At 32.5% G+C, this 14,691-nt stretch overlaps 2 protein-coding genes across 4 annotated transcripts; one reads left to right on the forward strand and one right to left on the reverse strand.

Annotated features, from left to right (window-relative positions):
* Positions 1–227: 227 nt before the first annotated feature.
* Positions 228–10,823, forward strand: LOC106768303 (membrane-anchored ubiquitin-fold protein 3). 3 transcript variants are annotated; one of them, XM_022784314.1, is made up of 5 exons: positions 228–389; positions 502–698; positions 3,117–3,287; positions 5,487–5,529; positions 10,408–10,823. In XM_022784314.1, exons 2-5 carry the CDS (start codon positions 569–571, stop codon positions 10,418–10,420), a joined length of 357 nt encoding a protein of 118 aa, XP_022640035.1. In that variant the 5' UTR covers positions 228–389; positions 502–568; the 3' UTR covers positions 10,421–10,823. The 3 variants fall into 3 exon arrangements, with proteins under 3 accessions (XP_022640035.1, XP_014508859.1, XP_014508860.1); XM_014653373.2 differs by lacking the exon at positions 5,487–5,529 and having other exon boundaries at positions 229–389; XM_014653374.2 differs by lacking the exon at positions 5,487–5,529 and having other exon boundaries at positions 260–389; positions 478–698.
* A 1,613-nt stretch (positions 10,824–12,436) lies between these two features.
* Positions 12,437–14,440, reverse strand: LOC106769414 (peptidyl-prolyl cis-trans isomerase CYP19-3). Its single transcript, XM_014655025.2, has 2 exons — positions 14,351–14,440; positions 12,437–13,251 (listed from the first exon to the last, which is right to left on the reverse strand). Exon 2 carries the CDS (start codon positions 13,206–13,208, stop codon positions 12,681–12,683), a length of 528 nt encoding a protein of 175 aa, XP_014510511.1. The 5' UTR covers positions 13,209–13,251; positions 14,351–14,440; the 3' UTR covers positions 12,437–12,680.
* Between the last annotated feature and the right edge of the window lie 251 nt (positions 14,441–14,691).

A 14,691-nucleotide genomic window follows, 5' to 3' on the forward strand; every position in this document is an offset into this window, starting at 1 on the left:
TCAGTGATTATTGTTATACTATATTGGCTGAAGTACTTTTTTTCACTTCTAATTTTAGATCCTAAATAAATGAATAAATAAAAAAACCATATAAGTAAGGGTTCTTTTAAGATTAAATAAACGACGTCGTTTATCTCGACGTTAACGGGTTTGAAGCCGCGTCGATTCTAACGGGTTCAGCCGTTAAGAGCGATTGCGGGTTTCAGTTAATTTAATTCAGCAATTTATTTATTTTTTATTTTATTTTGTTATTTAATTTTTGCCTTATTGTTGTTGAGTTCGTTCAGTGCTCACCAACAGAAGCAGCTGAAGAAAAAGGTGACTGCACAGCAAAGGTAGCGAATAAAGTCAAAAGGCGGAATGGTTTTCACTCTGATCAAACTGTGAAGGTAGTGCTCAATTTCTCTTTCATCGCTGTAGATAATTCAATTACAGATCTCTGAAGATTCGATTTAGTGTGATAACGGAATCAAATAGAATCAATCTTCATTGGAATTTTAGGAATCGAGGAAGGAAGGGTTAGGGTAAGGGTAAGGGTTGAGAAGACATATAGAACAAGTCAATTCAAATGCCGGAAGAGGATTTGGTTGACATCAAGTTTAGGTTGTACGATGGCTCCGACATCGGACCCTTTAGGTATTCATCCGCCGCCACCGTCGATATGCTTAAGCAGAGGATTGTCTCCGATTGGCCCAAAGGTCTCTCTCTCTCTTCACTTGCCTCCAAATCAATTTCAATTATTGTTCATCATAATTTTTACTTTTGTTTACTCATTCCTTTAGTTTTGATTGTTAATTTGTTAATCAGTCTTTAGGAACTTTATATTTTAATCGGATAGTCCGGTTTTGAGAGTTCCATCTATGCATGCATCTTTGGGTGTTCAAAATTCCGGGTTTCCATCCTAGTGTGAACATATGTGACTGATCGTTGAAGTTTCAAAGGATCATTTATGGCTGTGGATTGTTTGATTTTTGGCGTTCTGGGAAAAGTCTTATTTAATTTATTTATCTTAAAAATTGGCGAGTCCAGAATTTGTAGCTTTCATTGAGAACTGTATGTATTGACATAGTTGGAAAGACTGTGATTGGGTGTGTCAAGTAAAATTTGAATTATATTTCCCTAGTAAGGGTTCATAACCTGTGTATAAAAAGACCATAGATTGGACTGTCACAGTCATAGGTTCATAACTGATGATTATTGTTATTATTATTATTAAAGTTGCAGAATTGCTTACTTTTTCTGTTGTCGTATCTGTGCTAGTTTCATGAATTTCAAAGTGAGCTTATTGGGGTGTGAAGTCTGAAGAATGAGGACAAAATATTTTCACTCAAATTTTTTCATACTAGCATGCAGCACTTGGTTTTGTTAAATGGAGTAAAATATTACTGAACTGCTATGGTTATTCTATTACGACCACTATGATGAAGGATACCCATTTTCTACCTTCCTCAATCACATATTAATAGAAATTAAGGATTTGGTTACCAATTCACATGTCAATATTGGTGAATGGTATTACACAAAATTTTATCAAGAAATCTCTTGCACTGCTGAAATCAATTATACCTCTGGAAGTTGTAAGTTATGTTAAAATATGAAATAAGTTTATTCTTGAAAAAGAACAAGTATCAAATTGAGAGGACCAAACCTGAACAAAGACCGGAGTATGGTTTTCCATGATGTAATAACCAGGTCCAAATACATATTGGATCTATAACTCATGGATGAATCAGGCCAGAAGACTTGAATTGAATTGAATGAAGGTAAACTTGGAAGTCTTGGCACAGCATGGCTACCTGTTTAAGGAGTGGCTAAAACCAGTGCCCAAGGCTAGCAACTGCCAGAAAAGTTGAGGCAAGGGAATCTGAACTGGTCAGCTGTGAATATGGATGGGATGCACTGTCATCCAGTAGGACATGAGACTGAGGGCACTGCATATAGCTAGTAAGTATATGTGGGTGTGCGGTTCAGAGGTTTTGCACAATTTCTAATGAAAACCATCTGATTAGAATGGTGCCATTAGTCTGTTGAAAGGAGGCCATGATGGTGAACTAGATATTGCATTAGTGTCAGAGAGGAAAAGCACGCCAGAAAAGTGAACAGAACCACTAATGTTGATTGGAAAACACTATGGAAGAATAAGTAGGAGGTAAAACTAGATTGTGGTTGTTGTAGTTGGTGCTCAATTAACAGAAGTTTGTAGTTACTTGACAAAGTTCATTTGGGAGAGTAGGACCAAACAAATTGAGCTCTTGATATATTGGGACTCAGATTCAGCAATTGAAACTGTGATGGAATTGGTCATGAATGACATTGGTGTGATTCAATGTTGAAAATATTTGAAAAAGGTGTTAAAGGGAGAAATAGTTTATATCACATGATGATAATGTTATGATACAACATTCTGACATTCCTATTTATTTATATTGATAATGAAGGACTTCAAGGATTAAAACATAAGAGTTTTGGAAGTAGTAAAAGTCCAACCCAACCTGATTCCTAACATATGAAGTCTCTTACAAGAACCCTTATATTGCAACAAGTTGCATATAGGTCTTTGACTCCTTCTGGCTTTTGAGAGCAAATGCATTACGAGCTTTTCACCTTGTTTCTTATCACCCTTATTGTGAAAATATAAAATGATTGGGAGATGCTTAGGTGAACTAAAGATGGCCAACATGAATTTAGTCTTTAGCTCATTTTATATCTTATTTAGCTTTCCAGTTTGTTTGATATCATTTAATGTCATCGACTCAATCACAATATTTTTTGTTAAATACCAATCACAACATTAAATTCAGAAGCATTACATTAGAAAGTTGTAATCAAACTCTTTGTATGAAAAAATTGGGCTCTTCACTTTTTCAATTTAAAAGGAAGTTTGGTGACGTTTCCTGACTAAAACTAGGTGATTAATCATTGACATTCTGAGGTATGGACTTTTATATATGACAGCCTTGTGGTGAATTTTATCATGTTATGTCTCCAACTATTCAGTCAACTTGTTATGATTATGCATTTGGGTTTGGGCCCTTTTTCTACAACTTAATGAAGTTAGGTTATGACACGTGTTCTCTCTTTTCTTTTCTTTCTCTGTTGCTTTTCCCCTTGTGTAGGTAAAACGGTTGTGCCAAAGTCAGCTAATGAAGTGAAATTGATTAATTCTGGTAAAATCTTGGAAAACAACAAGACTGTTGGTCAATGTAAAGTACCTTTTGGTGAAATTGCTGGGAGTGTTATAATAATGCATGTTGTTGTACAGCCATCTCTAGCTAAAACTAAAGCTGGTAAGTTCCGTGGACTTCTTGCTATAGAGAATATAAATATTTTTTGGTTAGTTTACTTTAAGTTGTTGCGATTCTTTACTTGGTATGAAAATTAAGTAGATCTCAATCAGAACCAACTTCCACGAGTTTGCAGCTAGATCTGCATGACGATATTCTGACTTTGAACATCACATTCTCATGTAACTGAAATAAATGAGTAAGAACTGAGGGGCATTTGTTGCTTAATTAGGTTGGCCACTTTTTCCCATTAGAGATTAAGATTTGAAAATTATATTGATGATTGAACTGGTTAAAGAAAGCACTTCTTAATGGTTTGTTGGATCAACAGTAACGATACTGATAAAATATGTGAGAGTTATATATTTTTAATTTTATACAACATATTTAGTCATAAACTTAGGATAAAACAATAATTAATAAAGTTAGCAAAAATTGTAAGCATAAAGTGATCACATTTTATGTCCTCAAAGATTAAACATAGTAATAATAGCCTAAAAATTTCTATCTATTGGTGAACTTATATGCATTTTGATTTGGAGTTTATTTAATTAAAATAATTCTGAATGAATAAAAGTATGCAATATATATATATATATATATATATATATATATATATAACTGGTTCTTCATTACTGGCATTTTCAATAATTTTGATACCAAATTATAGGATTTAATTGCTTTGCGTAGCTAAATAAGCTGTATAATTATTTTGGAAACTAAAAACCAATGGCTATAGGCTTATAGCTGATCAGCTTTTGATATTTTCTTAGACATATTTAACTTTTTCTTTCATGTATTGAGCACTGGTTTTAGGTCCGATTAGCTCGCACCATTTAATTTAGAGAGATTCTCGCGTTCAAATTGGCACATTTGTAGACTAGACCAATAGGTAATTTGGCATATATTCGTTTCAAATGTAAAATATAGATCAGAGAATTTGACAACAATTTAACATAAACTTATTGTGTTATGCGTTACATTTCGTTTACACAAATTGCCTAGACGCAAGTTGTATAATTGATGCTAAAAATGCTTATTTAGAGTGAGAATTTGATTCTCCCCTGTTCAGTTCATGTGGTAAAGGAAAGGGGTATGCATTATTTTTATGTCCAAATATTAAAACTTACTTACGTATGATAAGCATACGAGAGAGGGGGTGTAAAGTCATTCAGTGTTATATTTGTTTGAAAAAAAAATGCGTTTCTAGTCTTGATACTTTCAGTCCAGTGTTATATTTGTACTTTCATGATGATGAATTTAGTCTTCTAACTCAAAAAATGTGAATTTAATGTCTCCTAACTTAAAAAAACATGATGGATTCTTAGAAAGGAAGGACTAAATCCACATTTTTTTTGAAGTTTGAGAGCCAAATGAATCAATATGGAAGTATAAGAACCAAACATATTTTGGAGAATTGATGTTTTCCATTCCGCATATTATTCTTACAAAATTTGGACCGCACAATTGGATAGTGAGAATATATGCAGTTGACCTTGTGAAGGTACATATGAAATACAAATCAAACTGCTCCCTAACTTTTCTTTAATAAAATGTCTGTCATGTCAATTTGTTTTGGTCCATCATGCTGAATAGAATTATGAGCTATTTTGATTGTGCACTTGTTATCACATTAGAGAAGCTACAGAGGTCCATCCGATTTAATTTTCAAGTCTTCTAAGATAATTTTGAGCCAAAGCAATTCAAAAACACCTCATGTCATAGCTCAAAATTTGGATTTAACACTAAGATCAAGCTACAACATTATGTTTTATTTTTTACTTCTATATAAGTTACTAAGTTTCTTCTAAGAAAGGTGCATTATCCAATAGTGGATCTCCTATCATTTAATGACCCAATAAAGTCAGCATCAATATAGGCTTCAACAATTGTATGGCGTCGATTTATTTTTCTATAAAATTCCTCTTCATAGTATCATGTTAAAGTTTTGCAAAATTCTGTAAGTAGACTTCTCTTGGGCAATGTATAAACTGACAAACCAAACTAACAGCAATGCAATATTTGGCCTTGTATAAGGCAAGTATACAAATTTTCCAACCTGATGTTGATACCTCTCGTTATCAACCACTACACTATCATCTGCATAACACAATTTGAAGTTTGAATCCATGGTAGTACTTATATGTTTACAGGCTTCCTTACCTGTCTCCTAAAGAAAATTGGTGACATATTTTTGTTCAGATATGATAATACCTTTGGAGCTGGCCACTTCAATCTCGAAAAAGTATTTCCACTTCTCCGGTGTTTTTATCTCAAACTCCTTTGCTAGATGTTGACTATAGTTATTGTTCCTTCCAATGATTACCAGTAATAATAAAGTCATCTACATACACTAACAAGACAATCACTCCCCATGAATATGAGTGTTCATGAAGAAAGTGTGATCCCTATGGTTTGTTTGTACCCAGAGACTACCGTGGCTTTAGTAAATCTCCTAAACCATGTATGAGGAGATTGTTTATATCATATACAAAATTGGTAGGAACTTCACATTCTAGGGGGACCTTTATATAGATTTCTTCCTTGAGCTTCCCATATAAGAAACCATAATTTTTAGCAGGAGATAGTATGATTTGAACTGCAATCACCTTAGTAATCAATCCCATTGGTTTGAGTGAAATCCTTAACAACCAGTCTTGCTTTATATCTCTTAGTCAATCCAACTAACTGCTTTCCTTCCAGCAAAGAAACCAATTCTATTCCTTTTTTGTATTTGATGCCTCCATCTCTATATCCATTGCCAACCTCCATTTTTTGTCTGATATTTCCTCAAAACCATTAGTAAGAATTGACTGAGTTTGAGTTTGCAATAAATGTTTTATGGGTGGGTGATAAATTATGAAATGAGACATAATTTGAGAGAGGATACAGTGGCTTCTCAGTGCATTTTGTGGTTCCTTTCTGCAGGGAAATGGAAGATAAAGATCGTCTTCTACTAATTGAATTTCTGTTACAGTGTGAATGATTATTTATTTATTTATTTGTAAAATAGGAAGGTTGGAATTTGTTACCTAAAATGAAGTAGTTGTTTTGGGCTCTTAATTTGTTAAACTAGGAGTGACCTTCAGTCTTCTTTCATATGCAGTTTGTTTTTCAAACATTTTATCAACTTTAGGATCATTTTCAGTTGATGGGGAAGGAAGAGTTGTTGGTTTTGACTTTGGCACCAAAATTGTAAACTCAAGGCTAGGAAGGACAAGAGCCTTAAATGCGTTTCCTTATCTTGCAAATTGTCCTCGAGATAAGGTTGTTTGAGAAAACCTTGATCTTCAAGAAGGTTTCATTTTGAGACAAGAAATTTGAAGTAGGATGTTAACATTTACATCCCTTATGACTAGAGGAGTAGACAACAAACACATATTATAAGATTCTAGGATCATGTCTTCCCATACCTTGACTATGAATGTGAACAAAAGAGGTACTTGTAGACCTTTGGTGTAAGATTATTAGTAGTGGGTAAATTAGGATAGAGAACAGGAATTTACATAGGACTCTTGAATTCCAAGATTATAGAGTGTAATCTGTTAATGAAATCTGTTATCGTGAGATCACCTTCTCCCAAACAATTTTTGAAACAGTTTTTGGAGCAATAGTACCATATTTTGAACAAAGAGATGCCCATTTTTTCATTCAGTAGTTTCATTTTGTTGAGACATTTTAACACAGATTCATGAATTATACTCTCTTTTGACAAAATGATGTAATGACATCATTAATATTATTTTCCATTATCACACCAAAGTCTATCGAAAAACCAAACTCATTTTAATTGTGGAGAAATTGGAAAATAGAACTTGAGACTTGTGTTTAAGAAGAAAAGTCCAAGTAACTCAAGTCGTCAATAAAGATTATAAGATATGGAAATAAACGGACAAACTTATTGCAAGACCGGCTATCAAACACAAGCTCAAAACTCTAACAGAAAAGAGGTTGCAAACAAACCCTTAGATGATAAACAAAGGACAAAACGTGATTGGAATCAACATGCAAAAGTAACGTGGTTCAACTAAAGTGTTAACAAAGTTCAATTTACGTCCATGACAGAATTCAATATCATAGAGATTCAACTTAAAGCTTCTCTCTTATAATGAACTCTAGCTCAAATCACTCAACACAATGAAAACATTTGAACAACAACTCTAAGTTAGTTTTAACTATCACTATGGCTTCGTATACATAGTATATAACTCCCACAACTAACTTCCACAAAATATAACTAAACAAGTGGAGAAGAACCTTGCTTCCCGCTTCTGAGCTGAAATGTCACTTAGGCAATTGTTCTAGACGATATTAGTCTTAGTAGAAGCTAAAAGACTTGTTAAGAAAATGAACCTCATGACTAACTCAACCTTATAAAATTGAGTTAGGAAAGTGAGGTTTGCATTATTTTATATATTATAATTTGGTCTTGTTTCTAGTCAATGTGGACCCTTTAACACACCTCTTCACACTAAGGACTAGACATCTAAAGTGTGGGGTTAAGGGGGAACCTGATAGCAGGTGACATAAGATCCAATAAACTTGACTAGGATAGGCTATGAATGACTGTGATACTATGTTAAGAAAACTTTAAGTCTAATTCAACCCTAGAAAGCTAATGTAAGGTGATATTTTCATCTACTTATATATACTATAATTTGGTCTTATCTCTAGTCAAGATGATTTTTTCAACATTATTAGGAAGTGGACTTCAAACCTAACTTAGTCTCACAAAATTTGTTTGTAAGGTGAAGTTTGCACATTTATCTATCTGAAGTTTGCACATTTATCCAATACACACTCTCACGCCAAGGAATGAACATCTTGAACGTGAGATTAGATATTTGTAGGTAGTTTAACAAGTGTCCTGTAGTGGGTATCAAAGTCATTTAGAGTCTATCCTACCGAAAGTCATTGGGTTATTGTGTACCTCTATTGGGCTCCTCTTGGACCATCCACGAATTCTAATCTCATGTTTCAAGATGTTCATTCTTCGGCATGTGGGGTTGTGTTGGAGATCTCATCAACTAGAGATATGAGCAAATCATAATATACAAGTGAGTTGTAAACCCTATTTTACAAGCTTATTTTTTGAAATTGAATTAAATTTAAAATTCATTTTCTAAGATGTTTTACTTATACTTGCCGCCAAATATATTGAAAGACACATCTTCTAATAGACAATCTGATGAAGTTAGGCATCCTAGAAACCTTGACAAGATTTTACTAAACTAAATCTGGATAAAACACATTAAGCCACCACACATTTGGAATAGGAGACTGATTTAAAACATCACTTCGCACACATTGCTTTTAGATAAAATAGGAAGGAGATGTACTTTTGTTGTTATTTAATGGAAATGGTATGCGCTTATGCTTACAATTTCACTCACATCATTAACAACTTTCAATGTTTAACTCTAAAAGCAATGGTGGAAACTTATCCTTGATGGTTTCAAAAGCCGGTGTCGTAATCGAGAATGAGAAAGGAAAATTCTCTCCATTTCAACTATATAGACTCTGAAATGGCCTATTCCATTTTCTAGTGAGTCCAATCCTCTCTGAACCTTTGTTCTGAAAAAGACAACAATCATTATGAAATATGACCGTACAAGATAGGTCTTTTGTAAACTTTTGTGTGGAAACAAGGTTCTGTGGCATGAAAAACATTTTTCATAAAGTTTTGAAAGAAATTATTTTAATATTTCCTATATCATCTGGTGGTTACAAGAGTGTCACTGTAGTTGCAACTATTTTATTTCTAGGACAAGGAGAGAATATGTTTAGGGAGTCATATGATCTGTGATTCAGGAATCAAATATCCAAAAAGACGGGAAAAATGTGAGACTCTTTGCCCAAATGGAAGTGGAATCATACTTGAATATACCAAACACAAGTAGTTTAATTTTTCATATTTATTCAAAGAAGACTTGGAGCAATAAACCCCTAAACAAAATCACATGAAAGTTGTCAGGAAGGTTACTGGAAAAGTAGTCAGAAAATTATTGCAGAGACTTATCAGACAGTAACTGGAAAATTGCCTGCAAGTCACTGAAAAGGTGACATTCTCAGAAAAGCTGACAGTCACCGGAAAATTCTGACAGCTGCGAGAGACCAATCGAACTTGCTGAACAACTTGATGTGGAAGCAAAACCCCCAATCAGGACTTGCAGATTGACTTACTAAGATAATAAATAACAATTGCTATTCTGAATAGAACAACTAAAACATCACAACTTCTTAATGTACATTAAATTATGCAAAGCATAACTGAATTTCTTGAAAAAATAATGAACATTAAATGCTTTTATTTCCACACATACCATTACGGCATTGCATCAATAAATATAACTTACAATTACTGTATTGCATCCATAATGTAGCTGACTATTACTGCATGTATCCATCAATGTAGCTTACCATTACTGAATTAATTCAAATGGGGAAGCTAACTGCACGAACACTCCTCTGTTTGAGACATGTTTTCAAGCATGTTTTCCCTAACTCCTGTACAAAATATGTTTGAATGATTAAGCATATTTTCTTACAGCTATTAGGACACTGGTATTATGATTTTTTTCTAATAAAATTTATTTTTTGATCATTTAAAAAGGTCAACATAAGATATAACATAGAATATTAAAAATAACGTCTTAGTATTATCATAAAAAAGTTGTAAAGATCAGTAAGGTTTAGAAAGATGAATATACTTTTCTTGAAATCTCCGTGTTATTCTGAAGAGACAGAAGTGCTTATATTGTGAAATAATGAACATTGGTTTTATTGTTTTGTGAAGCTTGATATTATAAGATGGTGGATATACAAATCATAATCATGAAAATGGATCTTGTTATTTTACTTGTTCGTTTGTGGTGGCTATTTAGTTGTCTTGTATTTCTGAGATTAGTCACGTCAGTTATTTCTTTTAGATCCCAAGAGATTGGGATTCAAATACAAGGTGGGCTCCCGAGCTGTAATTTTATTTTTTCTGGTAGATGGTAATACGACATAGCTTTGAAGATTGTGTTTTTTTTTTTTTTGGCACCAGTTATTCTTTAGCTTTGATTTTAAAGTTGAATAAGCATATCAGTTTGATTGTTGCATTTCTCTTTTTCCTTAACAGAAAAGAAGGTTGATGATTCGCCCAAGAAGGTTGTCTGTTCTTGTTCCATATTATGAAGACAGTCTATGAGCTGGATATGCGTATCCTTATACATCATCAATGACTCGTGAATTGTAGAAATCATGTGCCTGGACAAACCTATTTCAGCATTCCTGTGTAAAGTACGTATACGGGCAACTATATATCCATAGAAAAGTTTGTGTTAATGGCGACTTCCGAAGATGCTGTCATTCTTTTATTACAAGTACTACAGCCTTGACATTGTAACCATTGATTGGTACTGTTGTGCATCAAATTGTTGTTTTGAATTTGCAATGACCTGCGTGATATCTTATGTATCCCAGAGTGCCTAAGCACTTGTGCAGTGTTCACTTTCTCATTCTATTTGTCTTCATATCACATGGATAATTCACTCACACCTCTGTTTCCAGGTTGAAAGTATTTCAATTAACTAAAACCTCCCTATCGTACTATAATGACAAAAATAACTTTTAAATTCTTATATTTTAGAGAATGTTTTTCGAAATGTATTATGTAAAGATTTTGGATTATACGTTCTAGAAGTATTTTTAGAAAATCTTTTAGAATAAGGATTTTGGGTATTATTTGGAATATATAATTTGGAATTGGCATTTAAATATTTTAAATTGATTACTTCAGAACACCTCACAGTGAGCAATTTCATTATTTTTTTTTAGTAATTGAAAATACGTTTCATGATACTTGTTTCGGGACACAACTTCGAAACATCTCATAATGGCATTTTTGGAAAGTTATAGTAAAAGCTTTCTGAATGGAGTTTAGAATTTGGAACTATAGAATCTTTTAATTCTTCTTTTTCATCATTTCTTTTCTCTACTTTTTTCCTTCCATCATTTCTGTCCCCTTCTATTTTCTTCAACTTCTTTTTTTGATTTTCTATTTCCCCATTACAAACCTAGTTTTGATTCTGTTTCAATCAAGATTGATTTTGCTAATCAATCATTTATGCAAATATACTGCATGAACAATTTCAATTATTGAATACCGAAACAAATAAGAAAAGAAAGCATACCCTGAAACATAATTTCTTAACAATCAGTTCATTTTCAAGGCTTACTTTTTTTTTAAGAATTCTAAAACCTCCTGTTAACCCAGTTGGGATCTCTTATTCAAATTTGATAATATATATATATATATATATATATATATATATATATATAAAAGTTATCTATTTTAACTTCTTTTAATAATATTTTCTATAAAATTTTAAATATACTTTTAAGTTATGCATTACTCAATTATTAATAATTCTAATCATTAAATGGACAATATGCAAAATTGTAAAATTAATTTAGAATATCAAAACGTGTACAGTATGCATCACCATAATCAGTAAAAATAAGAATAGCGACAAACTAATCTCTTAAAGTAAATTTTGGGTTACTAATTGAAACTATATAATTGATAAAAATGTATAAACCCACACAGTAGTATATACTTTATTCCTTTTATTTATTATTACTGACATTTATGTTTTTACGCTCTAAGTTAATTTTTTGCCTTAGATGAAATCAACATTTATGACTAACTTGAAATTTTTGTATATTAATTAAACCTGTATTAATAAACAAATAGTATAGTTCAATGCTTTAACTTTCCTTACCAAAGGAAATAATATTATTGAAACCTGTTTTTAATTTATACAATATCAAAATTTAGATTCTCTGTAACAAATAGTATCATCAAAGCTTATATTTAATTTAGTTAAATTTTTAACACTCAAATTTGAAATAATTCTGATTTTTTTTTCTTTAAAGTTTAGGCAAAGTAATTTAGATCCCATAAAATTTAAAAATATTACCTCGCATCTTATATATTAAACTTGAAAGAATAAATAAGTTAAAAATTACATTTTATTGACTTATGAGAATAAAAAAATTAAATTTGAGAAACTAATTATAAATCCAACATAATTTAATTTAATATTATAAAAAAATTATATTTAGTTTATACATCTATCGGTTAATTGTAGTCTCCATTCATCCGATGGGCAAAGAAACTTTTTATTTAGGTCTCTTATATTGAATAAGAAATAAAGTCTCGGGGGAACCGCAAACAATGGCTAAGAAACAAAGGTAGCTGGAACAGACATATTCAAAAGTATCAATGGCACCCCTGCCTATAGGAGTAACAAGACAATTTTACTAAGACGTTTTAAAGGTTCAACATTTTAGGATTGATGAGACCGAGCAAAACTGAACATTAGTTAAGAGAAAGGTGAAACATATGAATCATTTCTCTTCTATCTGGCCACAATCTTCTATTACTACGGTTTCCGATGTCCTGCCACTTCCCGAACCCACCTTCTCCATCTCCTTCACCACGCTGTATCCATCAACAACTTTTCCAAACACGACATGCTTTCCATCAAGCCACGGGGTCTTTGTTGTACATATGAAGAACTGAGAACCGTTTGTATGGGGTCCAGCATTAGCCATAGATAGAATACCAGGGGCAGTGTGCTTCAACTTGAAATTCTCATCTTGAAATTTCGAACCGTAGATTGACTCTCCTCCAGTTCCATTCCCTCTCGTAAAATCACCTCCCTGACACATAAATTCAGGTATAATACGATGAAATGTTGACCCCTTGTAGTGCAAAGGTTTCCCAGATTGTCCAATCCCCTTTTCCCCAGTGCAGAGAGCCCTGAAGTTTTCAGCTGTTTTTGGGGTCGTATCGGCAAACAACTCCATCACTACTCGCCCAGCTTTCATCTTTCCAATTAGAATATCAAAGAAAACTTTTGGATTTTTAGACATATTGATCACCACTTCCTCTGCCCACACTGTAATTTCTTAGTTCCTACACAAATAAAGTTGTAATATGTCGCTACTTGATAGCATAGCCATGTCTTAGTTTTTCTTTGCTAAGAAACAATAATAATGATACTCAGAAACAAAAATATACTGTTAATTCAAAAATACTAAAAACGCGCTGGATTTTCTGTCTGTCTTGAGATACCAGAAAGAAATACACTGTTATAATATTTGCCACAATGCGTAAATGCTATTCCATGAGAATTGCAAAACACCAATTGACATTCACGGCGGCAATGTTAAATGTAGCTTAGGTTTATGTTTTGTGCTGACGGCATAACAAATCAGCACAAGACCGTCCATAAGCACAACAACTAAAAAACATCATCAAAAGGGAACGAAGCTTTCACCACCAAATGAGGTTCCTCAAAGGAAACAAATCAAAAAGTGATTTAAGCCCTAACCAATGAAAACATACAGTAACTAGGCTAATTAGATCATGTTCATCATCCTGAACAAAATCCTCTAGACATGAAAAGCAAGAGGGTTTTAATTAAAAAAAGGATGACATGCGATTTAGCACAAGCTTTGAACTCACAGACTATAATAGTGGCTGCAAATCTTCGAAATGTGCAATGGCAAACTAAGGTCGAGGGGTTAAAGTACGAACAATGAAAGGGGACTACAATGGCAAAAATAGAGAACACACTGGCACATGAGATCCAAGAACACCACCCAACTAACATGCAGTAATCTAAATATTTACCCAGGTCAGTATAATGCTTTAAAAATAAAAGCTTGCATATCTATTCATTAGTGTGACAAACATTCTTAAGCCAAAAAAACAACTTTAAGCAGATCCACGGATTTGAATATAACAATCACACAAATCCAAAACATCAAATCACTAATCAATAGTTTATGAAAACATACAAAAGTAAAAAAAAAAAAAAAAAAGACACTTTGTCCAAAAACATCTTATCCTTTACAACCAACAACTTGAACAATAATCGAAGGAATAAGAAAATGATTTAGAATACAAAAAACTAATGTATAGAACATTGATGAATTGAAGAGAGAGAAAATCATAAGCTCCATCCGATAGAATACGCATCAATATAAGGATTAAGAACAGAGCAAGAAACCTTGTAAGAGGCTGCGGCTAAAACCCTAGCTCCGAGTCGAAAGATAGAATAGAGTGAAGAGAAATGAGGCAAAGAGGGTTTATTTACAGCTGCAATTTTTTCCATCAGTTTACGAAAATACCCTTTTAATTTTATGTAATTCCCTTTGTTACATAATTTATCTATTTATCTATATTAAACAAATATTAAAAAAAGTGTTCAACTTACTAAGTTGCTACATTTTTATTTTGTTATTGTTTCTTTCGTTCACTTTTTTTTTAAAATTAAATTAATTTGGTTAACTTTTAATTCTGAATATATTGAATCAATTCTAAAATAGTTTTGTTTCTTAGATAAAAAAA

The sequence above is a fragment of the Vigna radiata genome, chromosome 7 (genome assembly GCF_000741045.1).
Source record: "Vigna radiata var. radiata cultivar VC1973A chromosome 7, Vradiata_ver6, whole genome shotgun sequence".
Classification (NCBI taxonomy): Eukaryota; Viridiplantae; Streptophyta; class Magnoliopsida; order Fabales; family Fabaceae; genus Vigna; species Vigna radiata.

What these genes read in the sequence shown, in the direction of transcription:
- LOC106768303 (XM_022784314.1), top strand. Translation starts at nt 569, where the DNA reads ATGCCGGAAGAGGATTTGGTTGACATCAAGTTTAGGTTGTACGATGGC. An exon ending in TGTCTCCGATTGGCCCAAAG is followed by an intron (nt 699 to 3,116) that starts GTCTCTCTCTCT and finishes CCCCTTGTGTAG; the next exon opens with GTAAAACGGTTGTGCCAAAG. An exon ending in TCTAGCTAAAACTAAAGCTG is followed by an intron (nt 3,288 to 5,486) that starts GTAAGTTCCGTG and finishes ATTTTTGTTCAG; the next exon opens with ATATGATAATACCTTTGGAG.
- LOC106769414 (XM_014655025.2), bottom strand. Translation starts at nt 13,208, where the DNA reads ATGTCTAAAAATCCAAAAGTTTTCTTTGATATTCTAATTGGAAAGATG.